At 40.7% G+C, this 24,845-nt stretch overlaps 5 protein-coding genes across 9 annotated transcripts in view; 2 read left to right on the forward strand and 3 right to left on the reverse strand.

Moving 5' to 3' along the window:
- The window catches only part of Dab (DAB adaptor protein), an 83,313-nt gene extending 82,137 nt beyond the window's left edge, over nucleotides 1-1,176 (reverse strand). For 2 of the 3 annotated variants that reach the window (XM_066393670.1, XM_066393671.1), the window contains exon 1: nucleotides 576-1,175. In XM_066393670.1, coding sequence (XP_066249767.1) covers nucleotides 576-612 — 37 coding nt within the window. In that variant the 5' untranslated portion in view covers nucleotides 613-1,175. Of the gene's footprint in view, nucleotides 1-575 lie in introns of all 3 variants that reach the window. The other variant, XM_066393669.1, reaches the window with a different exon arrangement.
- Nucleotides 1,177-1,660: 484 nt separating this feature from the next.
- Nucleotides 1,661-3,039, forward strand: Polr1C (RNA polymerase I and III subunit C). The gene is made up of 5 exons (XM_066393695.1): nucleotides 1,661-1,812; nucleotides 1,877-2,300; nucleotides 2,374-2,556; nucleotides 2,608-2,850; nucleotides 2,906-3,039. The coding sequence occupies exons 1-5, from the start codon at nucleotides 1,753-1,755 to the stop codon at nucleotides 3,010-3,012; spliced, it is 1,017 nt and encodes a 338-aa protein (XP_066249792.1). The 5' UTR covers nucleotides 1,661-1,752; the 3' UTR covers nucleotides 3,013-3,039.
- Nucleotides 3,040-3,176: 137 nt separating this feature from the next.
- Nucleotides 3,177-12,425, reverse strand: LOC136411186 (proteasome activator complex subunit 4B-like). Its single transcript, XM_066393668.1, has 14 exons — nucleotides 12,013-12,425; nucleotides 10,806-10,946; nucleotides 10,589-10,750; nucleotides 10,314-10,530; nucleotides 8,072-9,121; nucleotides 7,694-7,933; nucleotides 7,173-7,633; nucleotides 6,945-7,122; nucleotides 6,634-6,885; nucleotides 6,032-6,540; nucleotides 4,590-5,872; nucleotides 3,956-4,392; nucleotides 3,694-3,906; nucleotides 3,177-3,611 (listed from the first exon to the last, which is right to left on the reverse strand). Exons 1-14 carry the CDS (start codon nucleotides 12,219-12,221, stop codon nucleotides 3,477-3,479), a joined length of 5,487 nt encoding a protein of 1,828 aa, XP_066249765.1. The 5' UTR covers nucleotides 12,222-12,425; the 3' UTR covers nucleotides 3,177-3,476.
- Nucleotides 11,900-16,143, forward strand: LOC136411192 (uncharacterized). 2 transcript variants are annotated; one of them, XM_066393685.1, is made up of 8 exons: nucleotides 11,900-12,080; nucleotides 13,162-13,287; nucleotides 13,336-13,519; nucleotides 13,573-14,293; nucleotides 14,450-14,753; nucleotides 14,986-15,204; nucleotides 15,626-15,725; nucleotides 15,898-16,143. In XM_066393685.1, exons 2-8 carry the CDS (start codon nucleotides 13,185-13,187, stop codon nucleotides 16,130-16,132), a joined length of 1,866 nt encoding a protein of 621 aa, XP_066249782.1. In that variant the 5' UTR covers nucleotides 11,900-12,080; nucleotides 13,162-13,184; the 3' UTR covers nucleotides 16,133-16,143. The 2 variants fall into 2 exon arrangements, with proteins under 2 accessions (XP_066249782.1, XP_066249781.1); XM_066393684.1 differs by lacking the exon at nucleotides 11,900-12,080 and adding an exon at nucleotides 13,040-13,079.
- On the reverse strand, nucleotides 14,791-16,995 carry Vps24 (vacuolar protein sorting 24). 2 transcript variants are annotated; one of them, XM_066393698.1, is made up of 2 exons: nucleotides 16,192-16,995; nucleotides 14,791-15,592 (listed from the first exon to the last, which is right to left on the reverse strand). In XM_066393698.1, exon 1 carries the CDS (start codon nucleotides 16,852-16,854, stop codon nucleotides 16,192-16,194), a length of 663 nt encoding a protein of 220 aa, XP_066249795.1. In that variant the 5' UTR covers nucleotides 16,855-16,995; the 3' UTR covers nucleotides 14,791-15,592. The 2 variants fall into 2 exon arrangements, with proteins under 2 accessions (XP_066249795.1, XP_066249794.1); XM_066393697.1 differs by having other exon boundaries at nucleotides 16,182-16,995.
- Nucleotides 16,996-24,845: the final 7,850 nt, after the last annotated feature.

Here is a 24,845-nt window from a genome sequence, read left to right on the forward strand (position 1 = left end):
TCTAATAATCTTTTTTTTTTAAGTAATAATAATCCATGGCCAAATATATTCTGTTTAAAGGTGAGAAGATATTTCTGAGGTATTTTGTTGTATAAAACCTGTTTTACTAGACTTCTGGACTTTCCATCAACAATGTATACGAACATAACAAACACCCAAGGCAACTTTTCTTGATAATCAGTTGTAGAACATAACCTTTTTCAAGGTTAATTTAATGTAAAACTTTACTTCAAAAAAACAAGAACCATTCTGACTTTTCATTAATCAACACTGAGACACAGACCATAGTCTCGGCCTCTAGTGTCACAGTCATAATATTTACGGCATTCAAAGTTGAGCTTACCTGACTAAGTTGCTAGATTCAACTTGGTAAAAGCCTTAACAATTGCTGAGGCAGAGTTTGAAATATCTTATCAAGATGTTTCAATTCCTTGAATCTCACAATTTTTGTACATTTACTGATGAAAACAAATACAACATTCTGCACACATTAAAAGGACTAAGAACAATATTGTATGTGGAAAAAATTTCATAAGCAGAAGTGCACCAAAACCAAAGGGAAACAATCTACTCACATTTCAGGGGGCTAGTTTTCTTCCTGAGGGTCTGCATGTTGGCCAAAGTGGTCTTCTGTGGCAGGAAGCGGCCCAACACTCAGAGCTTGCACTGGTGCAGTTTCAGCCCGACAGTGCGGTCTATATGGGGCTCCAGTTTCCTCCAGATGGGCATTATTGCGACAGTTATTGATTCGAGGGCCTTGATCTACCGTAAACTTCGGGGTGGACGATGACAGACAGACTGAAACTGTGGGGGTAGAACACCCCCCTGCACATGCTCAAAGTGAATTTCGGTCGCGTTATTGATTTGTTGTTGTGGGACACTATTTTTTACGCAAGACGTTTGAGGCCGGCGAAAAGAAAGAGTAGAAACATAAGAAATTAAACAATTATGATTTAAGACATTGTTACTACACTGGAGTTGGTTGATTTTGTAGTGCTGAGGCTAAAAGCCGCTTAAGCCCAATGCATATCGCTGATTTATAGCTCCTGGTATGTCATTAATGTAAAATTAGTTTTAAATTGGGAGTATTAATTTAAAAATAGGTTTAAAAAGAGTAAACAAAGCCTCCCAATAAAAGTAAAGACGCTCTTCTGGTGTGTATGACAGATGAGCATAAATAAACAAATGACGTCATTTGTCTTTAAAGCACTGTTGCCACTTCTTAAAAAAAGCCATATTAAAGTCAATTATTTTTGTAAAATCATAGTTGATGGTACCTTTCGCAGTTTAGAACATTTCACTCCCTTTACCGTCACAAAATTCTAATGTATTTCTTTAAGGAAATGAGGAATAGTCCCAATTAATCAGATGATGTGCAGATATCTGGCAATAAAGCATTAGACGATATCCAAATTGACAAACTCCTTAAGAGTCGTGAGAGTTTGTAGATTATGTAGGAATTGTATATTATGTTTAAGGAACAAGAGTTTTGATTCTTTAATGTTTAAACTTTACTAATATTATTGCTATTTTATAATCGTTTTGTTAAAGAAATCAGTGACCAAAACAATGATATTCAACTCATCAAAATTACGCTTCCTCAAATCTGAAAATTTGCCTCAAGTCAAATTAAAGCAAGTCAACTCACAATCAGAGCAAAATTACACCTTCTCTTTTTTTTCACATAACCTTTCTTTTTCCGCCGAGGTTGCATCCCGGTTTTAAATTAGTTATAACATAAAAATCCCCAAAATGAATACTTTAAATGACGAAAAACCGCGAGTGATCCTTACAGAACACCGAGTGGTCGACGTAAGTACCCCATCAACTCTTGCAACCCCTAAACTGAAACTAACCCCCTTAAGGGGCTCTTTAGAATATCCCCACAGGCCCTACAGTCTTCGATGAGCACTTTGATATCAAAATCTTCAAAAAGAAACTCCAAATCGTCATAGTCAGGCACGACAACACAGACATGGAGTTTGATTTGATTGGAATTCATCCCTATCTTGCCAACACATTCCGCAGGTTAACTCTGAGTGACGTGCCCTCAATGGCTATTGATAGAGTTCATGTTTTGAACAACACTTCGATTATACAAGACGAGGTATTGGCCCATCGAATGGGGCTTATACCATTAAAGGCAGACCCACGGTTGTTTGATTTTAAAAGTGACCCCAATGATACAACTAATGAAAAGGACACTTTGGAGTTTGAGCTTAAGATTAAGTGTTTACACAATAAAGACTCAAATAAAAAGGATTCATCAAGAGCTGAGGATTTATATAAGAATTCATATGGTGATTATTTATTCTTTCTATAGTAAAGTGGGATCTTTAAAAATTTTATAACTGTTAACATGAAATGTTTTAGTTTATTCTAAGCACATCAAATGGGTACCCATTGGGGGGCAAAAAAGCAAGTTTAAAGACATAGAAGTAGGCCCAATTCACTCAGATATTCTTATAGCTAAAATGCGCCCTGGGCACGAGATGGATTTAAAACTGTTTGCTACCAAAAGCAATGGGGCAGATCATGCCAAATTCTCCCCTGTGGGTTCGTTATGCACTTTTTCAAATTTCCCAACCTGAATGATAACAATTTCAGCCACAGCCTTTTACAGGCTTTTACCAGACATCCGCATAGTGAAGCCTGTAGAAGGAGAAGCAGCCTTGAGGCTGCAAAAATGCTTCTCCCCAGGGGTTGTAACTATACGAAAGGAAGAGGGGCGAAAATTTGCAGTGATCAATAAGCAACATGCTCGATATGACATGAGTAGCAGGAATGTGCTTAGATATGATGATTTAAAGGATTCTGTGGTTATGTCTAAGGTCAAGGATCATTTTATTTGTGAGTTTCTTTAGGTTTTAGCATCAATATAGGATGATTTGATTGTATTTTTCAGTTACCATTGAGTCTGTTGGAGCATTGGCTCCTGATGTGATATTTAAAGAGGCAGTAACGATATTGAAAGATAAGTGTTTGGCACTTTTAAATGAGCTTAATACATAAGTTATTAATAAATCCTATTTTTTTAAATTAAAATTGCGTTTATTTGCTGAAGGCGGAAAAAGTCGTATTGTGCATACACTCAATTGTTTTTATTAAGACTAAAATTCAGTCACTTCGAAGGCTTACTTGAAGAACTAAAACAACTTCTAAAGAAAACTTGATAATTTAAGTAAAAATAATTTAATAAACTTTATATAAAAGAATACCTACAACCCACAGTTACAATAGTTCATTAAGAAAACCGCGTCCTTAAAAATATCTACAGTCGTTATATACACATAATGGTAAAACAATTTTATAATACCGGGTCTACATATGAATAAAAGTCATGTATGTAGGTATTTAAAAAAACCGTCACAGTTTAAATTGGTTAACATAAAGTTTCAAATCTAGAACGCTCAGTTCAAATAACAGGAAACAGAGTAAAAACAACTTTTAGTCGCGCATCAGGCATAAAACCCACTTTAAACGCAATAGCTAGGCGGCACTGAAAGATCTCTTAATACAGACAATTCCTCATCAGTAAACTTCAATTTGTGTAGTTCCCAATTGTCGTGGTGGGTCCGCTTGAAATCTCCTATGGTTTTACGAATAGTTGCCTAAAGAAAATAAAGTGCCATTGTCAATGACGTAAGTTACAATCAAGGCAAGCCATTATCAAAGTCAAAGAGAATTACCTACCGGAATTGGTTGGGGATCGCTCAAATGCGGTCCCAAAGCCTCGAATACGCATGGCAGATACTCGGGTACATCATAGGGATGTGCGTTAATGAACGAGCAAAGCCCTAATACGCCTGCATGCCTCACAACAAGATTCTTGCCAATCTCCGGCGTATCCCCGTTCTGCTTTGATTCTCTGCGGATTTTCGTACGCGCCATTTGTCTGAAAATCGTCTACCCCCACTCCTTAATCAACCTCCTTTCTCTTTCTTTCGAAACTTACCAACAGTTCCGTGGGTTGTCTAATAAACTGGCAATGCAATAGACCACTGACGACTTTGGCAGCCTCTACTCGAACTTCTGGTTGTATGTCCTCTAATAATATAAGGACTAGGTTTTGGACTTTTAGTACCCACTCTGAATGTGTCAGTAGGGTGGGGAGGTTGTAAAAGACAAATATTGGCAAAAATTCTGCGATGACAGCGCGCGCTGACCACAGGGGGCAGTGGGCGACGCTCTCAATGGCTGCAAGGGCGTCTGGAATGTAGTTGTCTACTGTCATGGTCTGTGCGAGCACTACGAGCAGGTTGGTGGCCAAGGTGGAGATTTCCTCGTCTGTTTCGTAGTTTTGGAGCACTGCAGCAAGTGGGAGTAGTTTCCAGAATTGCGGACGCGCCGAGTAGTTCATACGCACCGTTGAGATGGTCATGTATTTTGATACTAGAGAAGAGAGAAACAATGTAAAATCCTTATATATTTTTAGAAACTAAGTTTCGAGATTTAAAATCGTCGTTTTCGGACTCCCAAAATTTATAGAATTTTGGGAAAAAAAATGAGTTACGATTTTAGAGAATACCTTCAGGCAAATTGTGTGCATAAATAGAGAAACAATTCGACAACGAATTTGTGCCTCTTACCAATCTTGAACAGTCTCATCAGCTCTTCTTTCTCCTTCTCTCTTAGCCCATTCGAGTTATCTGAGTCTATCTCCATGTCGTTTCCTCCACCGCGCCCATTAGTCTGCCTCTTCCTCAATAACAATCGATACAACTTCTCTAATTTAGGAGAAACTTCTGTAAAAAACTCCTCTATTTTCGGCCCTTGAGTGCTAGCCCCCAGTGGAAACATCAGATCCTTCCCATAGGCCAACGACAAAAAGGAACTGATCTTTTCTCGAATATTCTGGAATGGATGCATGAGATGGGGCTTAAAATATTCCAGGAGTCGGTTGAAAATCGGCGCGTTTCTCCAGGATTGCTGAGCGATTACTGTACAGAGCACATGGAGACGACTGCATGCAATGAAGGAAGTGGGATCCTTAAGAGGGTCCTCCATAAGGAATTCAAGTAGCCAATAGTAGGTATTGGGGTCTCGCGACTCTAACGCCATGGTCACGCATAATATCCAATCGGTTATAGTCTCAGTGCCCATGTTAATGATTGCGGAATTGAAAATGGGCAGCAACTCCCTCCACAAAGCGGAGGTTTTGTCATAAGTCCAGTGCTTGGATCCTCGAATTATCGCAGAAACTAGCTCTGCTGCGCATCTTTGATTGGACTCCTGTTTGTCCTCCACCAATCTTCGCAGGTGCGGCAAGAAACGCGGGAGTAGCAAATCTTCATACATTTTAAAGAGATTTTTGAACAGCAAGAAGCGGTAAGCGTTGAATTGATCACTTCCCTTCTTCTCCTCCAATGAGAGGTACTTAATCAACTCCCCAACATTTTCCTCATTATTGAAAAACTCATAAATCTCCTTCTCAATTTCATTCATCTTTTCCATGCGTGAAGCAACGGATTTCTGCTTGGAGGGCGGAGCATACAACATCAGCTTCTTGGGCCAGGCATAGTATCCGTCTGATTGGTCGTGCACGAAGTGAAATTCCTCCCATTGAGCGGAGCTACAAGGCGCGCGCCGTGGATCGTACATCAGCCACGCATTATCCGCACGTTCGCCTGGTACGATCGGCTTGGAATTTACAGAGCCTGCTATTTTGTACGGATTAACCTCGATTTTCTCGAATTTCGGCTTATTTTGAATGGTGACGAAAACGAGCATCTTGATCGCGTGTTTGCGGATGATGAGAGATTCATTTATGGTCGATTTGAGGAAGAAGCGCACGACGTTCGCGCTGTAGTTAACGTCGAAATGGACCAGATCCTTGATGAAACTGATCGCCATGGAGTTGTAGCGCCAATGTCTGCAATGGCAGGAACACGATTGATAATTGTAAACATGTTTTGAGGGGTGGATTAGAGAATACAGGCAAAGATGAAAGGAGGAGAAAGGGGGGATGAATTTTCAAACATACTGAAGATGAGGGTAATCTGAAAAGTACAAAAACCAAATAAATACTCACAAATTTCCCTGCTCCAAATTCTCCATTAAACTGTTAATCGTATGATCGTACGCCATTCTTCTCTCTTGTGACTTTCTCTTCAAGTACTCCTCTCCACCATCAATCAATGCCTGAAACCCTTTAACGTCACACTTAAAGGGTCCTACTTCTGCCAAATCGTACGCAGCTTTAAGGGCTTTTTCAGGTATAATCAACTCAATTGCGATGGTTGGAAAGAACTTGTGAACAGAGTCAGTTAATGCTGTGATAAGGTTCACTATCGAAGGCTTTTCAGAGGGCATCGAATGCACTAAAAGTGGCCAAATTTCCTTGATAAAGTTCCAGTCGTGACGGGCAATTATGGGGGCTGTTTTCGGCCCCAAGAGAATGTATAAACATCCTTTAAACGCTTCGTGGTTCTCGGCAGAGTTCAGTTGAAGTATCTTTTTAAGGTGGTCCGTGAGGAGGGTGTAGGAGTAGGGGAAATATTGAATCATTGCGTAGAGTTTTGATTGAGCCATCATTCTTACCTAGGAAAGGGAATAGCTCAAGAGTGGAAACCCGAATAACACATCTTTCGCCTTACCACAAAGCAATCTTTATCTCAAATTACAGAAACTTACATCACTGTATCTGCACACACTGAGCTCCAACAAATCCTCTAAAATCTGTTTGTGAGTGGCAGTAAATGAGCAATTCCTGCTCTCAATGCGGAATTCTTGTTGCAGTATTATCCTGTCAATGTGCATATGTCGTAAATGATGCTTCTTCTGATGCAGCCGGTCCTCCAGCATTTTCTTTGTTATGTGGAAAGTCCTCCAGTGCACCTCAAAGTTCTGATTGCGGGATTTATTGAAGAGAATCACGTTATAGATCTATGGAAAAAATGTCTTGTTTCTCGATACATCCTCTATATATTTTCAGAGAAACTAACATTGATTATATGCTGAATGCTCTGAGTGTCTCCTTCATCGCTATCTAAAAGTTGGCGTTGCGCTTTATGAAGAATATCAACAATGGTCTTGCGAATATTACTTTTATCAGGCATTGAAACTGTCCCTTTCTCTATTACCATGAGGTTAAAAGCCCATGGTTCAAGCACTGAATCTACCCTAAAAGACCTTGTTTCAATCCCCATCCTCCCTAAAAAAACTTTCCTTACAGCTTATAAGTGGGCTCCTCCCAAATCGGCAACAACAAATGACAACACAGTACTGAATTAACGATTTTTAAAGAACATTTCAGCTCATGCCTGCTAAGTTTTTTCTCCCCTTTGGAATACCTCTCCAATAGATCCAGTTCCGGAATAAGGTATTTATGGACTAAGGTCTGGACCGCCTCAATTTCCACTTCTCCAGGGACATACCAGTCGATTTTTAGGTCTTTGATTTTCTGAGGTTTCCCCCATTCTCGCACTGATAAGAAATCCTTTACGGGGAGAGCGTAGTCTTTTGTGGAACTCCTGCTGTCCTTCGGCCGGACATTACTTAAAGACCCGAGAGTCAATTCTAGAATGCGCGCAGAGAGACGCTGCACCTCCAGACACGTCATATGAAGAGTTTGGTCTAGGATTTGAGTCAGTTTCGGTAGATATGGCAATATCTGATCTCGACCGTCAACCACCTGCGTTAGCGTTAAATTCACCAAAAATAAATTAACCACAAAATTGTCCTAAGCACTCACCTCTGACAAAATTAACAAATTAAACAGAAACTTGGCATCAACGTGCTCTTCACTCGCCATCGAAGGGTTTTCCCTTAGGGCTTCTTCAAGGGTTTCAAAGAGGTAAGGAAGCATGAGCTTTAGGGTCTCCTCGGGGTTGACTATGGAAAAACAGTGGGCCATCATGGCGACCATTTTGCCCGCCACTTGAACCTCCAGGATTTTTTGACTTACGAAGTTGTAGAACTTACGAAGAGCGCTCTACAAAACATACTGAATGTTACAATAGATCGTGAGTTAGTCTTATATGAAGTAAAAATTTGTCTATTTCCTAGAGAAATTATTAGAAAATCTCCACTGGTTTTATATGTAAAATTAAAGGCAAAATTCTAAACTTACGTGGAAGATCTCTGGTGAGCACTGTGTGAGAACCACACTGACCACTGAAGTAATTGCAGTTTCCGTCCCAGATTCAATTCGAGTCTTTGTACTATTATTGCTGGTCATCTGTTCGTGTCTCACAAAATCTAGTGAATTCGAGTCCACGAGCACCATCAATTTATCCAAAAATTGCAGCACAAAATCTTCAAATTCTGCAGAAGCCTCACAAACCATGTGTTCTTCTTCTGTCAAATTTTCATGGAATTGATGCGCTTTTGACGAGTCGATCAGGGGAATCATATTGACAAAATGGACTATAAAGTTAAAAGTAACATAGGATTTCCTCATATCATTAGGATCGATTCCAGGGAGAAGGGCTAGGAGCAACGGAACTACATGAGTAGGTCCCTCAGGATAACTAGGACTCTGCACCATGTGCCTAGCTACAGAAATCACCGCCATCATGCTACAAGTCAACTTATGGGGCTCAGTGAGGCTATCCATGGACGAATAGAGTTTATCCAAAAGTCCGGGGATAACAAGATTGGGCCGCAAGGAGGCCAAGTCAGAGAGAGCAAGGCAAATGTCTTGAGATCCCATTCTGCAGAACATCGCCGGTTCCACGCAGGTCTTCAATATGTTAACAAAGCGGTCAATGTCTTGATCAGTGAATTTAAAGTGTTCAGGGACATTGTTGTCCCATGAAGGGTTCTTGAAACGCTCCCAATGCACTCTCTGAACGAAAAAATAAGCAAGTTTTTTTAGAAGTTCGCGCAGTTTTATAATCCACCTCCCGACATTCGCGGGATAGAAATACGACTCTAAAGTCTGCATGAGCTTTTCCAGGTGGAAGAATGTAGGGTTGTGGTCCCCGTGAAGGGTGCAGACGATCCAGGCGGCCATCGCAGAAATGTCGATTTTGTGCTGTTTGCCCACTTGGCGCTGTTTGAAAGTGACAGGTAACTGTAGCGATCTCAGGAAGCGGGCGAACATTTGAGGGACGTAGGGGCTCCAGTCGATGAAGCCTATTTGGAATTTGGCCAGGCAGCTCATCAACCACATCATGTTCTGTGAATAATTGCAATTGTTTTAAGATCAATGGAAATCATGACAGAGGTATTGAAGAAAATTCTCCAAAAAATGTAGAAATTTGAGCTATTTTTGAAAAATTTTAAATTGTCCTCTAAAACGAGCTACGCCAATGACTTTAATCTGGTTTCGTGGTCCAAATAACATTTTTCTTTAAACCTTGATTTTAACAATTCAATTTGGGAAACAACATGGGTTTATACGTGGGGAACCAAAAGAAATAAAAATCTCAAAAAATACAAATTGATTTCTGAGGCGAGTTCATTACTCCTACTCAAAACTAAATCTTATATATTATGTGTATCACAGTTTTGGCTGAAAGACGACGACGATATTGGGGCGCTGCCCTTGGAACGGTAGGCATTGTCCTCCTTTTTCTCAAGGATTCAGGGAATAAGAAATCTCGAGGGCAACACCACAACACATATAGTGATCGCTTGAAGAACGCCCTGAATGAATGTTAATTTTCTTATTTTTTGGCTAAAGCGCGGTTTCAATCATGAATGATGTATTAAGTACAGCTGGACATTTCTACACGTTGGGATTACCATTCTACCATGCTAATCGTAAGACTAAATAGTCTATGCTTCTTGCTTGTCAGAATCCAGGAAGTTGTCTCTGTCGAAAATATCTGTGTTTTATTTTGAATGCGTTTAGTTAATACTGACGACTACTTTGCTGTTCTGTGGTTCTTCTTTTTATCTCTAAAGTACAGAATAAATTCAGTGCATTTAGAAATTGTCCCCTATGATTTCTTGGAAGTCATATTTCTGGCAACTCAACGTACTGATTATTCCCTCGCGACATTACTTAAATATCTCTTGTCACGTTCATTAAAACACATCTAGATCTGTTTGAGATAAATATGGATTATCATGCGAATGGGGTCACTATGATCACCATTTATGGGGCCAATCTTAGAATTTTGCAGAACATCCTTGATACCAGATGAGCCCTCAACCTATTAAGTCATGTATGTTCTTGCCTCCTAGTTGGAAGTATCAGGAATATTAAAGCCATTTATATAATTTCAGGGCAATTTTAAAATATTTTTCAGTAATGTAACTTAAGACGAGAATCTCGGTGTAGGTACACATTTGTATAGGAGACTTTCCTTTCCATTGAGAGTTTTCTCACAATGCAAATCTCAATCTCTCACAACAAAACTTACATTTTCCCAGGCGCCTGCATTGTGGCAAACTTCCCACAAATTCATAAACTCCTCAAACCACAATTTGTAGCTGATATCGGCCTCTTCAGGCTTTACAGCATTGGGTAGAAACAGCTCCAAGTGCTGTATAGCAAAAGCTATTTTAGAGTTATCAAAAGGACACAGCATTGGCCGGAATTCATCCAGGATCTCTTGGGTTGCAGAAGCCGGAAAATACCTTTTATACCATAAAACATGGTAGTTAAACCGTTCAGTTACTTCAATGAAATACCTACACTTTGCAGCTACGAATGGCGTTGCATAGGGTGGTCTGGAAAGTCGCAAAGTACCTGTACATGCCGATATCACTTTTACTCTTTTGGACTGTGCGCACCACCAGGTCATATAGAGGTCTCCAATCCAATTGCAGCTCATCTCTGGTCAGCAGATACTTTTTCCTGTGCAACAAAACTTTTTCGATGTAGATCAATTGGGTGTTTTATGGGAACTCACTTTAGTAGTTGGTGCAAGGTAACTGCGCACTTGTTGATTCTTGTTGGTTCCAAATCTGGAATGGTCATTAGTTCATAGAAGAGCTTGATGAGGGATATGTGGTCCTCCTTAGAGAACTTCATGCCATAGATCTTGATGTATCTGAGGAAAAGCTTGCTCAAAATTGCGCATAATCAAATTTTCGTAGTTGAGACATGTAAAATAAACTCACATTTTGAACTTTGTAAATTTGTAAATTGGAAATAAATTGACTATTATAGGATAGGGTAGATACTGCAAGCTATCTACAAGTAATATCTTCCAAGAGCAGATTTTAATAATGTTTAATATGTTTATTGGCATGAGCTTAACTTTAGTTATATTTTCCAACAATATTTTAATGAGGGTTTTGTGACACATTCTATCCAGTTAAGCACTTTAGGCCTCAAAAGCCCAGACCACCCTAGCTGCTTTGCACCATAAAAAAGATAAATTTGAAGCATAAAGCTTTCTACAAATTCAAAAGAGCCAAATCACTCAATGTTAGAATGGGCTACATGCAGTTGAAAAATTATATGTCAAAGCCAAGAAAAAAGGGTATTATAAAAGGGAATATCTCCTTAGAACCAGGTTGAGTGGGGGTAAAGATATGTGGGAAAAACTTTCAAATGGAAAATCATAGAGAAATCTCAGAAGTACTTTTGTGATAAGCTGGGAATTCCTCAGGGTGAATTATTAAAGTCAGTGGCGTAGCTTTTTTTTAAACTCTCAAAAACATTTTCAGTACTAAGAGATCAATAAATATTATTCAGACAATTTCGTGACCCCTGAAACTGGCTTATTAAGTTCGTTTTTTGAAGAATATTCCAAATCCGACATTATAACGTTATCATTGTAACGTGTCAAATATACACCAGTGTACGTAATAAAAGAAATATCCCTTACTCTGTGCGTTCAATTAATTAGTAATTTTTCAAAATCTCTAATCGGTACTCCAATTTGAGCTCCATTTGTATATAAGTGACCATTTTGTGCGCCATATTTCAAATCTGGCCAATCGTAGCGAAGAGCCTAATCCGTCACCTGTCAAACTTCCGTCTATACTGTCAAAAACCATGATAAATGGAGATTAAAATGAACAAAATGTGATGCTTTTTTTCTCAATTTTAACTATTTTGTGAGTGATTTTTATGGTGTTTTTTTAAATGTGAGAACCCTAGTGACGTACTTGTTGAGTCTGGAAGTCCATAAAGCACAGCCAGGTCGAATTTCACGCGCCAACACCGCTTTAACCAGGTTAGTTTTAATGGCCAGAAAGAGTTTTTCACTCTCTAAATCCAGGTGCTTGGCGTAGGGCAGTAACTCATTATAAACGCTCTCTTTCTGTGGCTTAAAGCCCAGCGCGGCAGCCCTCCGCTCTCTATACGTCTCGTCCATAGTGCTTGATAGGGCCCCTCTTTCTCGCCTTCTAAACTGCCGTAAAATTGAACGTCACCTCACTGAAACTTCACTCACTAAATCTTTAAGAAACTTTCCGTACACCTTTGACTTTGTGACTGTCCAAAAACTGATTACTATTAAGCTATTTTTATTTACACATTCGTCCAAGTCATGTTCATTATCAATTCTTGACAGATCTTTTCATTTTTGCTTAATTGGTGGGGGTAAAGTTGACGTTAGACCAGCTGAGGACTTTTTCTAGGTATTAAGGTCATCTCCTGTCCTTGTCATACATGCACTTTACGATAAAGATGGAAGCTATTTTCTCTTGACGTCAATGATCACTTTTCATTTTTAGGGAGACTGTCACAGCCAATCACAGTCTAGCTTAAATGGCGGAATTTTTGAATTTTCGCGTTAAAAATCAATGATTATTAAGCGATTTGTTGCTGATTATTAATGATTCACCGTTATTGTCACAAATTCATACTTAAAAATGCTTTCTCATTGCTTCGCAATAAAGGATCCTCCTTCGTAGTTTTTTAAAAATATTATTAATAGTACATTTACCTTGGTTATTAATAGAAAATTGAATTTATTTTCAGCACCTTGGTTGCCAAAAGTTCTTTGTTATTAATTTTGCCAATGCGTAAAAGTTCTGTAAGATTTGAATCAACAAGAAAAGTTATTGTCTTGAGTTGCTTGACTTTTCAAGATATATTTGAGTCACCAAAAATACCAAAATGGTGTTCTGTATTTATCCCCAAATTTTGAGATTTTTCCTTTAACTCTAACTGATTATTTCTTTGATTTACTTGTTATGCTTCGCAATGACCATATCTATACCCTATTACCGTAAATAAAAATTAATTAAATCACCGATTATTGATGGTTGTAAAATTTGTTCTCCACGTAAAAAGTCGTTTTTTGATTCTAGGAAAATTGGAATACTCAATTTCAATGAACTTCTCCCTCACCAGAACAGTATGGCGCCCGTCACCGAACCGCTACAACTTTTTGGTGCGCCACATTACGAGCAATAACAGTGCCTTAATGTGCCGAGGTAGGTACACTACTTCCTTCCTTCTGAAAATCACTGAAAAACGTGCAGGGGATGCTTGGAAACCCACTTCAGAGCTACAACCAAATGAGTCAGATATACTTTTCAACCGCTTGCGGACATCCAACTCTACTTCACGCTTGTTGCAACTTGTCCGTGAACACTCCAAAAAAATGGACGAAAAACACACGGTGCAAGCCCTTAAGGTCCTATTTATGCTTCAAAAGGATGGAAAGTATAGCTTTTTATGGGATTAATAAGGGCAATATCATATTAAATCTCTACTAGGTCTGATCTGTCTACAGAGAAGCTGATGGGGCATCCAGATTTTGAGAAAATTTGCAGAAATATTAAACGTTACTCAGGGGTTGTGGATGTTAGTGACGCTATAGATGCCCTTAAAACTCTTTCCTATATCGGGGTGAAGAGTTGCAGCACAATAGTGCAGGTTCTTCTGCAGATAGTTCGGGGAAATGTCAATCAATTGAGTATTCCTCAAGTTTTATTTCTGGATTTTCTTCTGAAGGATATGGAAAACACTCCCTTAGTTGAAGCCCTTCGTATTGCCCTTCCTATGGTGTTCGAAATTGGTGTTAAGAAGAAAATGAATAACACCAATCCGGTTCAAATGACTGACTGTCTGCATTACGCAATAAAGAAAAATCTCTCCCAAGAGACTGTCAATTTCATTCTCGAACAGCTGGAAACGTATCCAGGGGAGTTTGACGGAAATACAGCCAGGGGAATTATGAACGCCATTTGTCTTCTACCCAGGAGCCCGATCTATGAAGCCATAGTGAATAGAGCTACCACTGATCTTGTGGTGAACATAGACAATGTGGCTATAATTAAGATGGAAATATGTCTCAATCGACTAACGCATCATTATTCAAATAGGTGCAAGTTTTACTACCAGGAGGTGCTATTTGATACCTGCGCAAATTATATTATTGATCATAATATTGGTTATAAGAGGGCGCTTGGAGTGGCGAGGAATATGGCGCGATTGGTAAAATTTTTTGTGCATTTCTACCTTTGGGAATGAGTTTATCAAGGTGGCTAGTTTATAGTTTTCACTTTCGCCGCCATTTTGTAGCAATTGCAATAAAATGGCGATTCCTTTCTTATCACTGGCATCAAGAATTAAATATCTATACCATTTTAGCATCACTTCCACCCGAGCTTGGCTGATTATATATCGACGTGCATCTACCGAGATCCTGATATCGAGAAAGATAGTGCCGACATCTATAGCATTGCGGTGTTTTTAGCTCTGACAGAATACAGACCTGCGCATTGGGAGCACTTGAAGCAGTGGATCAAGAACTGCAAGGGATTGGCAGCTGAGAACAGGAAAGAGATCATTTGGATGCGGTTTGCGTCTGCGCTGTGCTTGTTGGACATTTATAAAATTGATTTGCTGGGACGGGCTCTGAATGAGGAGTATGTGAGACATTTGCTGGAGAAGAGTGAGTGAGGTTCTTAAAAAAAAAATAGAAAAAGCGATTAAATAAATAAAGTATTTTATTACGCTCTATAAAGCAAAACAATAGTTAAAGTTTCAATTTTACAAAAGCTTATATTTATAAAATACACTAATCAACAAAAATAACAATTATTTTAATACAATAATTACAAAATAATACTCTGTAGATCAAATTTAGTGTCAAAAGCGATCACCTAATTTCAAATCTTTATTAGAATTCCATTCCAACTTCGAACAATACTTTTTCACCTGGCAATGCATCACTACCTACAAACCAGATTTGGTGGAATTACTGCCCAATTTGGATCCGAAAGATCTAATTGTTGATTTCACAAAAACCCTAGAACCTTCCTTGGAGGGAGCGATGCACAAGGCTTTGGGAGGGGAGCAATTTGTTCTTACCAATTTGTATTCGAAATTAGGCGTTCATATAGGTGGGTTAGTTTCTTACCTAATATGGAATCAAGTAGATTTTGTTTCAGATAAGGGGTTTAGGTAAGTATTGGGGTTAAGGGAATATTTATTAAAGCAGTCAATCGCAGTCGGCAAAAAGAGGAACAGAGCTGACACGCATTTATAAAGAAAATTACCAAATTAGGTAGAAAAATTGCATTGTAACAAGAAAAATTGTTTGTAGAAAAAAAGTTATACCTTTTAAAATAAAAATAGTGGAAAAAAATTGTTGTGTGTATGCAGCTCTGTAAAATCTTTGCCGACTTTCAGCTCTTACTATGAACTTAATTAGAATAGAAGAATATCACAATGCTTGCAATTATCTTTGTCCCGGGTGGTTTGCCCAACTCCATTAACTTCATGCCTAATCTGGAAAAGTGTATAAATAAATTTTCTATTTAGATCATGCTGTAATCTTCAGCAATGGCACTCCAGTGCCATTTGAGACAAAGAGAGTCCAATTTGTTGAAGACATTAAGATTGACGATGACAGTCAACAATTGTGAGTATAGAAATGGCTTTGAAATGATGTTAAAATTTAATATTTTAATAGAATATATTCAAAGTTAACAAGTGCCAACTAAGAGTGACACATTATTTATCAATTTCATTTTCAATACTTGTCCTTTTTTTTTGAAGAGTATCTCCTGTTAAGGGTGAATTTTTTTTTTCAGAGTTCTCATATGGTCAGGTAAGGCTTACTATTACACAATCAACACTAATGAGCTACGAGCAATTCCTGCTAAAAGCCTTAAAATATTGGAGGACTCTCTTAAATGCACTGTCATTCCTATTCATATAGATAAGTGGCTGGACATAAATGAGTTTGAAAAAATCCCTTGGTTACTACGAGAGCTTAAGGAAAGACTTGATTTAGATTTAAATATTGCTGCCAAAAGTATAGTATGAAGTTATAGTTATTTGGTGTTTTATTTATAAAAAGATATAGTTTCTGAACTACCACATACCTAAGAAGTCTTTAAAGCTGCCAATCTGCTTTGCATCTCCTCAAGCTCGCTCTCATCCTCTTCTTCTCCAGAAGGCCCTTCCCTGATTTTCTCTTTTTCAGCAGGTTCTGATGGAGGCAAAGGTGCTTCTCCAATCTTCCCTTCAGTAATCTCAAAGAGCACCTTATCAATCTCACTCTGTGCTGCTTCCTCCATCTCTTCACTATCCTCAATATCCTCAAAAGTCTCATCAAGCATCTCCTCAATGATTCCTGCCTTCATCATCTCCTTAGACATTTCCTGCATAGTGTGTGTGACTTCTGGTACTCGAATCAAGGACTGCATTGCTGACATTACTTCTGTAGATTTTTGTAATGATCCTGCTACTCGGAGAGTGGCCAATTGGTTTTTCATTTGCAGCATCACAGAGTTTAAATGGGCCTTGGAAGTGTAAATTTTGTTGATCGCCTTGCGGGCCCTGAGGATCTCTTTAGCAAGGATAGTACAGGTGTCCTTGTCGCCCTTCTTGGCTGCTTCCTTTAGGGACCGTTTTACCTTCTCTTCTTCACGTTTAATGGAGTTTATCTGCCTGTCTAACTGGTACCCTTCTTTGCGGAGCTTATGGTTCCATTCACTGACCATGTCTTTGGGATTCCGTTGGTTGGATTTGCCGAACAGACCCATAGCTATAAACTTGAGAATTCGGTGAGTTAATTAGAAGGAAAAAACGCCCTGAATTTGCCTTTTTTGGTGATTTTTAATCGGTTTTCTCCGTGTTTTTGGGTTCTATTTTGTTATGGTTGTCACTGTCACTAAATGGAAAATATTGTGTGTAGTATGACGCGAACGTCAATTTAGTAGCGTTTTACAATTTCATTGGAGTACTCTGAGCAGTTCTCTACAACAAGCATTTCAGCACTGTTCGTGGATCTAATCGATAGAGAAATATTGTTCGAGAGGCTTGTCTAGCAGATGGGGCTACTAGAGTTCGGAATTCAGAGTCATTTACGTTAAATTTAATTGATTAATAACTTAAATTTGTATAAATAATTGGTAATTTAATAATCTAATAGTATAAAATACCGCGCTCAGTAGATTTTCTACATTGTATACAGCAACTGCGAAGTTTTCCAAGAATTTAAAAATTGAATTTTAAGTCTTAATAAGAGAATTTGGGATATTTTTATGAGTTGTGTGAATGTCCGAGTAGTAGTTCTCCCTCTTAAAACCATTGTTGAGGATGCAATTTGTCAGGAAAACCTTAATCCTTCGTTTAGCGTCTCAGTCATCAAAATCAAATAGCTTTACATTCTCCCTACACATTACGAAATTGGCTTAATAGGGCATCTAGAGAAAAGATTTTATTCTCTAAATATATTTTTTCAGATTTGTTCGTATAAGCTAAGAACAAGTCAATTAAATAAATAAGGCCAATCCTAGCATAGACAACTATGTGATAATAGTCTAGAGGACTTGAGACATGTCCACACGTATCCCACGTTTGTATTGAGAACATTTGTGCTGTCTTTAGTCGGTAGACTAATCCTAAATAATTGCAAAAGGTCGTAATCAGCTTTGACTTGATCGACCTTTGATCGGCTACGAGCCAAGTCAAGCTGGTGATAGTCATTTTTAGTCTGTTAATACCGATGAGTCGGCGTCCTGCAAATCTCTTGACTGTAAATAACATTAAACCATCATGGCATACAGCGGAAAACGGTCGAAAGAGAAAGACAACAGGAATATTAAACAATGTAATGCTCTCGTTTGATCGATTTAAAACACATTTTTGGTTACGATCCGTTCCGCTTTTAGTTATTTTTTCGTTTTACGTAACACCGTTCTTGTTTGATTTGTTCAACGTAAATTTTCAGACTATATTTCATTTCGCTTTTAGCTATTTTTTCGCTGTATGTGGTACGCGGCGAAGGGGTTTTGCTAGTATTTAGCGTACACAGTAAGACATGAGTAAAAGTTCATATATGTGAGATTTCAAACACCGGAGAGGTTGGGTGATAATGCTAAAATATGTTGGAAGTGTGAGGAATCCAGAGCTAACGAAATATGACGGCTTGAGTTTCATTAACTGAAAAATTTGGGGAACAAAAAAGAAAAAATACAAAAAAGTCATTTTTGCAGCTCATCTTAAAGTAAACTTTTACAAATATATCAATTTTCATAAATATCGTCATTTAAGTTCAGCTTGTTAAAATTTCCCCTTATCACCATCTGAGATAATCGATTTAGTACCACATTCCTAACGCACATCGACTCGCAAACGGAAAGTCATCAGGCTTAACCTCAAAATATGGAAGATTATGCAAAAAGCTTCCTCCTCACATGCGTTGCCGGATGATCGCATTAAAGAAGACATCAGCCGTTCACCCAGTCGAGAACGACGTCGATATTTCAAGCTCTAAACCGCCGGCAGCCGGATGAGTAGCGAAACGTCAATCTAAACAGATATTTATGAGATTTCGGCTTATTATTTCGCTGGGGAAAAATGACTCGTAACTTATTTGAATTTAAAATCGATTATCGATAATGTGGCACATCTCTGTGTTCCAAAGATGTTATCTACTCTTTTTATTTTTGGGTGAAGTACATTAAAATAAAAAGGGGTTTTCAAATGAATAGTGCACTTTGAGCTCTTGTTGAGGAACATGAAAGAGTTGTGTAACTAGAGGTTGTTTGCCTCGGTTTGGATCGGGCAATTAATTATCAGTTTTTACCTGGTAAACTGTCAACAAGATCAAAATAACAAATGTTCGGTCCCGGAACTTCCATTTATCAGATAGTGACTTGCTTATTCCTTATTCCAAACGGGTTGTTTTTACGTCAGGGAACCCTCGGCGAGGATCGTCTTAGAGTTTGCGAGGATGATTCATGTCCTTAATCGCATTTTTTGTCGGCGAATAACCTTTACCTACGGGGCATTAAGTAAAAAAATTCAATGGCCCGGGGTATTTTGTTCCTTTTACGAGCTGAGGGATTCGATGCATAAACATTTTTCTTCTATTATTAAACGGTCCTCTGGAGACACGAAAGGGATTCGTCCTTACCGTACTTTATGTCCCTGAGCTGAAAAAAATCAATCAGACCCCGAAAAGTACTACAAGAGGCAGATCGTCAATCTTCATGAAACAAGGTAATATTTTCTAATAATCATCCCGGAGACCCGGCCGGCCAGCTTAAGAGTCGCCTCGTTTAATGCGACTTCCACGTTCTTTGCTTTTCCGTTCTAAGTACTCGACGACGACGCTGCAAACGGAGATAAATGTCCCTCGACGAATGTGGGTTTATTTTATTTCCACGAACCATACGAAATAATAGACTGAAAATTATCATCACCGCACTATTTTCCGCCTTAATAGATTACCTACCCTGAGTGCTCCTAGACTGGAGCACGATTACTTGAAAACTTTTAAAACTCATTTTGATTTAGTTTTTGTTTTAGGGACTTTCAAGTAGCTACAGTGTTCTAGGTGCGGTATCTAACCTCAAACAACATAAAACTCAGACACACACGCACCAACACGACATATCTACGCCAGGTATATGATATACGACGGTTATTCCGTGCGCGCCTAATAATATTATCTAAATGGATGTTCTGGATAGCATCTTGTAATACAATACGCTGACCAGATTGTCAATTAGCCGGCGTTGTGGCCGCCATTGTGGCCTGAATTGATAAGACCGGGGCCCTTGCTTGATTTATTGTGGGGGATTTTGGTGCCGTGAAAGAATCTTCTGAAAATTAGATTTTTTCCATCTGGAGGCTTAGATAATCGACAGTTGCCCTTTATTGATTGTTACAGTTATGTGACTATGCGGATAATGAAATTTTGATATATGAATAGGTGAGACCAAGATTTACTGTTTTGTAAGACGGAGTCCTTGGGAGGAAGGAGGCGTAAAGGTTTGAAGTCGAGCACATAGAGGTACGTGGGAATACGACTCAACTGCTTTGGTATCGATACTGATGCCTACTTTTAGAGATGGACTAACGTATCGACTTCCTTTGTAGAGGTCGACAGCAGTTGACAACGTGCAAAATTCTTTTTTGTAGGGATGGGACAGTGTATCGGTATTTTTCTTTCGTGGGGATGTTTGCTTTGTATGCTGGAGGAAATTTTGTTGCATTCATTCAGGTGATTGGAGATGCGTATTCTTCTGCACAGAATGACAAATTTTGGTTGAAATTTCTTGATTATTAGCCGATTGATCCGGAAAAATGTATTAGGATAAAAGACACACAAGACATGTCTTGGCAAACGAGGAAATTCCGCGGAGTCACGTCCCGTGTTGTCACATGAAAATATCGCATCAATATAGGTCCCGGCATCGAACACATTGAGGTTCGAGTCACGTTCGGGATTGCTTTTTTCGTCTTCTCGACAGGATTTAATCATTACCCCCAGGTATACTATTATTTCGTTACCGTCTCCCGTTTGTGTCTAAAGAAGAGATATATTGACTTGCTTTAAGGCTGATGCGCTTCGAGGTTTGACACTGTTAAGTAGGGGGCTCGGGACGAGACCCGGTTGCGAAATGCCCGAATACCGCGCTTTACCATTGAGGGAATAAGACGCTTTCCGCCCTGGCTGAGCTCAATACGCCGAGATCAATTACTTTAGTCCTGAGAACCAATTTTTCAAATGCGCCCCCGACATCAAACGGCGACATGTTGTATATTTAAAGAGCACTGCAAAGATATTGAAATCCCCAAGGGCTGTTCTGCTCGGCCAGGTGTAAAAATGCGCCCAAGTAACGCGTTTAAAAATTTCCTCGTTTCTGATGTTGATGGATTCGTAGGCTGATATACAAACACGGCAATGGGTCCTTTTTTCTTTTCTCATATTCTCCGCTCAGGTACAATGAAAGAGACGCCTCGGAAACTTCAATCAAGCAAAGTATGTCACGCTTGTAACAAGAGACACAACTCTCTGTCTTCTAGATAGCGATATGATTGTTAAGCGTAAGTTGTCAGTTTTCAGATAGTTGATAGGCACCATAATCAAATCGCCGTTTTGAATACGCTACGGTGAACAGTTTTCGGTTGTCAACTATGTCTATATTTATATTAAATTGATTCGCATGTTGTGGTAAATTAAGTCGCCCTGAAAAATGAAGTTCAAATTTTGCCATTTCCGTCCCACCATCCAATATGATGGCGTGGTTAACAAGATACAACGGCCAATCGTTCATCCGTCAACTGTCTAACAGCTATCAACTGTCGTCAGTGAACTGTCTTGTGTATAATAGTGTCCCCATCTTGAGACGTGATAGCGAATCAAATCGCGTGCGGTAATAGGGACAATTATTTAAGTAATTTCGGATTTCAGCTCCGTATTTTCCTGGAAATGAGATTCATATTTCGCCGCTCCCGCTGCTGCTCTTCGAATAAATTAATTTGCCCTAGAGAACTTAGTTCGAATAACAGGTTAATTATTCGACTAGCATTTACATTGCGCACTTCGGCTTTTATTTAGCCTCATTTAGAAATCTATGTGTATAGTATAGGACAAAATGAGCAATTTGTTCATGGGAAACGCATTACTCGTAGTCGATACTACAGCTCATTCTTAGCTTTTTTTTTTTTTTTTTTTTTTTTTTTTGCGAGGAGGAGGGAATCTTCTTAAGACACCCGACTTGGTCCACAGCCGGGTAGTGTGGGATTCGACCGACCATTACGTCGCCCGCCTACCCACTAAACCCACCTCCCCTCTTCTGCCCCGGGACCGCCTTTCGGCATTACATCGGGGCTTCCTCGTTCTCCCAGACTAGGTGCGGACACGCACCCCACTTTTCTTCCTCTCGTTCTCCCTTGCAATCTTGGCCTTCAGGATTTTTTCCGTCAGGCCCACAAATGCTTCCCATTTTCTCTCACTATCCACCAATTCATTTCCTATCTTGTTTCGGTCCAGGTCGAGTCCGCTCTCCCTGGCCTCCACCCGATAGCCCTCCCATTCTGGACATTCCCAGAGCGTATGCTCCGGTGTGTCCTCATTCGCATCGCAGAACCAGCAACGCGCACTCCTCTCCACCCCGATGCGCTTCAGATACTTACCAAACACACCGTGCCCGGTAAATACCTGTGACAGCGCATACCCGCTCTTACTCCACTCACACTCGTACCAGATCCGGATCCGGGGTATGAAGGTTTTAATCCAGCCCTCATACTTCTCCCAGTCCTTCTCCCATTCTCTCATCACCCATTCTTTCACCTCGCTCCTACCTTCACCTTCACTCAGCATACTTCTCTCTAGTACTCTAATCCGCACCGGAGGTATCTTGGCCAAAGCTAACACCGCCTCGGTTGGTGCCGTTCTGTAGGCACTGGCCACCCGGAGTGCGAGCAAACGATTTGCCCTCTCCAGGATGGCCACGTACTTGCCGCACGTCATCTCCGTCTTCCAGACAGGAGCTGCGTACAGCAGAACCGACGATGCCGCCATCACCATCAACCTCCGTCTTTCATACCCCAATCCACCTACTCTAGGCAAAATGCCTTCGAGCTTCCCAATCACTCTAGATACCTTTTCGGCGGTCCGGCGCGCATGCTCACCGAAGCGAGCATTTCTGCTGAACCACACTCCCAGGTACTTCACGCATTCTTTCGTCTCGTACGAGACGTCGTCCACTCTCAGACTCATACTCCTTATTTTCCTTCGCCCGGCCAGGAGAACCATCTCGGTTTTTTCCGTGGCCATGCTAAGTCCCATGCGTTCGAACGTATCGGCGACCAGTTCCATGGCCTGCCTAGTCCGCGCCTCTAGGGTTTCCCCGTCCCCCGCCGTGACCACCAACGCCAGGTCGTCCGCGTAAGCCACCGGAGTGACTCCACGCGGGTACCCGGCCGTCAGTATCCCGTCGTAGTAGAGGTTCCACAAGACGGGGCCCAGCACAGACCCCTGAGGCACCCCACACGACAACTCTCGGACCCCCCCGTCTGGCAACACCAAAACCCGAGCATGCAGGTACGACTGAACTACGTTCAAGAGGTACCCGCTCACCGCGGACCTCCTCAACACATTCATGATGAGGTCCCACGGTGCACTATTGAAAGCGTTCTTCACATCTATCGTTACCATGACGCAGAAGCCCGCATGCGTGTAACTTTTCCTCCTGATCCCCTCCACGACCTGCATGACAGACCGCATGGCGTCCAGGGTGCTCCTGCCCTTAACGAACCCATATTGTCTCTCATCAATCATTCCATACCTCGTCGCTTCTTCCAGCAATCTGGTCTTGACCACCTTTTCCGCCACTTTCCCGAGTCCGTCCACTAGGCATATGGGCCGGTACGTGGCCTCCGCACCCGGATCACGCTTCGGCTTCTCCACCAGCACGAGTCGAGTCCTCTTCCAAACCTTAGGGTAATCGCCCGAGGTCAAGATGCGATTCACGCAACCCACCATACCCTGGGGCACTGCCCCAAGATACAGCTTCAAGACCTCGTTCGGTATTCCATCCAGTCCCGGAGCCTTGCGGCTCTTGAGTTCCCCGACCGCCCGGCGGATCTCCTCCGCCGTAACCCGAGGCACGTCATCCGGCACTACCCGCACCTTTTCCCACATTACCCGCGGCTTCACCGGGAACAGCGTGTCCACCTGCCTGTGCATTTCTGCCGTGGGCAGGGGACCACTTCTCAGTCGGCCAAGTTTCCCGGCCACAATCTTGTAGCCGAGTCCCCAGACGTCCGTTTCCAGCTCCGCACACACACGATTCCACTCATCTCTCTTGGCCTTCCTTACGGACGCCTTGAGAGCCTTCTTTTCACTTTTATACCTGTCGGCTGCCTCGGTCTCGCCCGTTTCGGATCTAGACCGGTGCCGCCCCCTTCCTCTCTCTCTCGTCCACTTCCTTCTTGCTCTCACACATGCTTTCCGCCTTTCGGCGACCTCTTCATTCCACCAGTACACCTCTCGTTTCGCATTCCCACACTCACGTTTCCTTAAACACCGGTCACAAGCTTCGCTTATCTCCCGAACTATTCCTTCGGGAGTTTCCACTTCGCAGCTCATTCTTAGCTAGACTAATTTAACCTCTCGGGAGATGGCGTTAGCCGGAGTTTACGCTGGCGTTGCACAGATGGTGCCACCGTATCAGAGGCACAAACTGAAGAAACTGAGCCTATTGTTTGATTTAATTTACATCGCATTAAGTTTTCGAATGGGACCTGCATATTTCATAATCTATTGTTCGATTTGTTTTGAGAGCGCCTCCAGACTGAAGGTAAACTTGAACAACAGCGGGAAACTTTCGGTTATTAAAAGCAAACAAACGCCTTTGTGGGCTGGCGTAAATACGACGTGTAATCACTCATCAATGCCTCCCTAAGAAGATTGCAGCTTGAGAGGCTATAAAAAGCCATCAAGGTGCAAACTTTCCGGTCGAAATACTCGCCGAAGAGTGCGGCGACCGGAAACACTCGGGCTACTCTCAAATAAGTTTCCGGAGTTAGCTTGTTTACTTGCTAGTGAACTTTCTGCTTTGCTAAATCCTTATACGCTCGGACTAGCGGTGGACAGTTTCCGGATAACGGTCTTGACTAAAATTCCGGAATTATTAATTTTCATTAATTCCCCAATGTCGATGCAAATAACTAGCGAAGCGCCAGAGCTAATTTAGTCGGGAGAAAAACAAATCGAGTGGAACTGGTGCCGAAT

Source organism: Euwallacea similis, chromosome 9, assembly GCF_039881205.1.
Source record: "Euwallacea similis isolate ESF13 chromosome 9, ESF131.1, whole genome shotgun sequence".
Taxonomy (NCBI): domain Eukaryota; kingdom Metazoa; phylum Arthropoda; class Insecta; order Coleoptera; family Curculionidae; genus Euwallacea; species Euwallacea similis.

What these genes read in the sequence shown, in the direction of transcription:
- LOC136411186 (XM_066393668.1), bottom strand. Translation starts at nt 12,221, where the DNA reads ATGGACGAGACGTATAGAGAGCGGAGGGCTGCCGCGCTGGGCTTTAAG. An exon ending in GCTCACCAGAGATCTTCCAC is followed by an intron (nt 7,934 to 8,071) that starts GTAAGTTTAGAA and finishes TATGTTTTGTAG; the next exon opens with AGCGCTCTTCGTAAGTTCTA. An exon ending in GTGTGTGCAGATACAGTGAT is followed by an intron (nt 6,541 to 6,633) that starts GTAAGTTTCTGT and finishes TCCCTTTCCTAG; the next exon opens with GTAAGAATGATGGCTCAATC.
- LOC136411192 (XM_066393684.1), top strand. Translation starts at nt 13,055, where the DNA reads ATGACCATATCTATACCCTATTACC. An exon ending in CATATCTATACCCTATTACC is followed by an intron (nt 13,080 to 13,161) that starts GTAAATAAAAAT and finishes TTTTGATTCTAG; the next exon opens with GAAAATTGGAATACTCAATT. An exon ending in GACGATGACAGTCAACAATT is followed by an intron (nt 15,726 to 15,897) that starts GTGAGTATAGAA and finishes TTTTTTTTTCAG; the next exon opens with AGTTCTCATATGGTCAGGTA.
- Vps24 (XM_066393698.1), bottom strand. Translation starts at nt 16,854, where the DNA reads ATGGGTCTGTTCGGCAAATCCAACCAACGGAATCCCAAAGACATGGTC.
- Polr1C (XM_066393695.1), top strand. Translation starts at nt 1,753, where the DNA reads ATGAATACTTTAAATGACGAAAAACCGCGAGTGATCCTTACAGAACAC. An exon ending in CAGAACACCGAGTGGTCGAC is followed by an intron (nt 1,813 to 1,876) that starts GTAAGTACCCCA and finishes GGGGCTCTTTAG; the next exon opens with AATATCCCCACAGGCCCTAC. An exon ending in TGCCAAATTCTCCCCTGTGG is followed by an intron (nt 2,557 to 2,607) that starts GTTCGTTATGCA and finishes TAACAATTTCAG; the next exon opens with CCACAGCCTTTTACAGGCTT.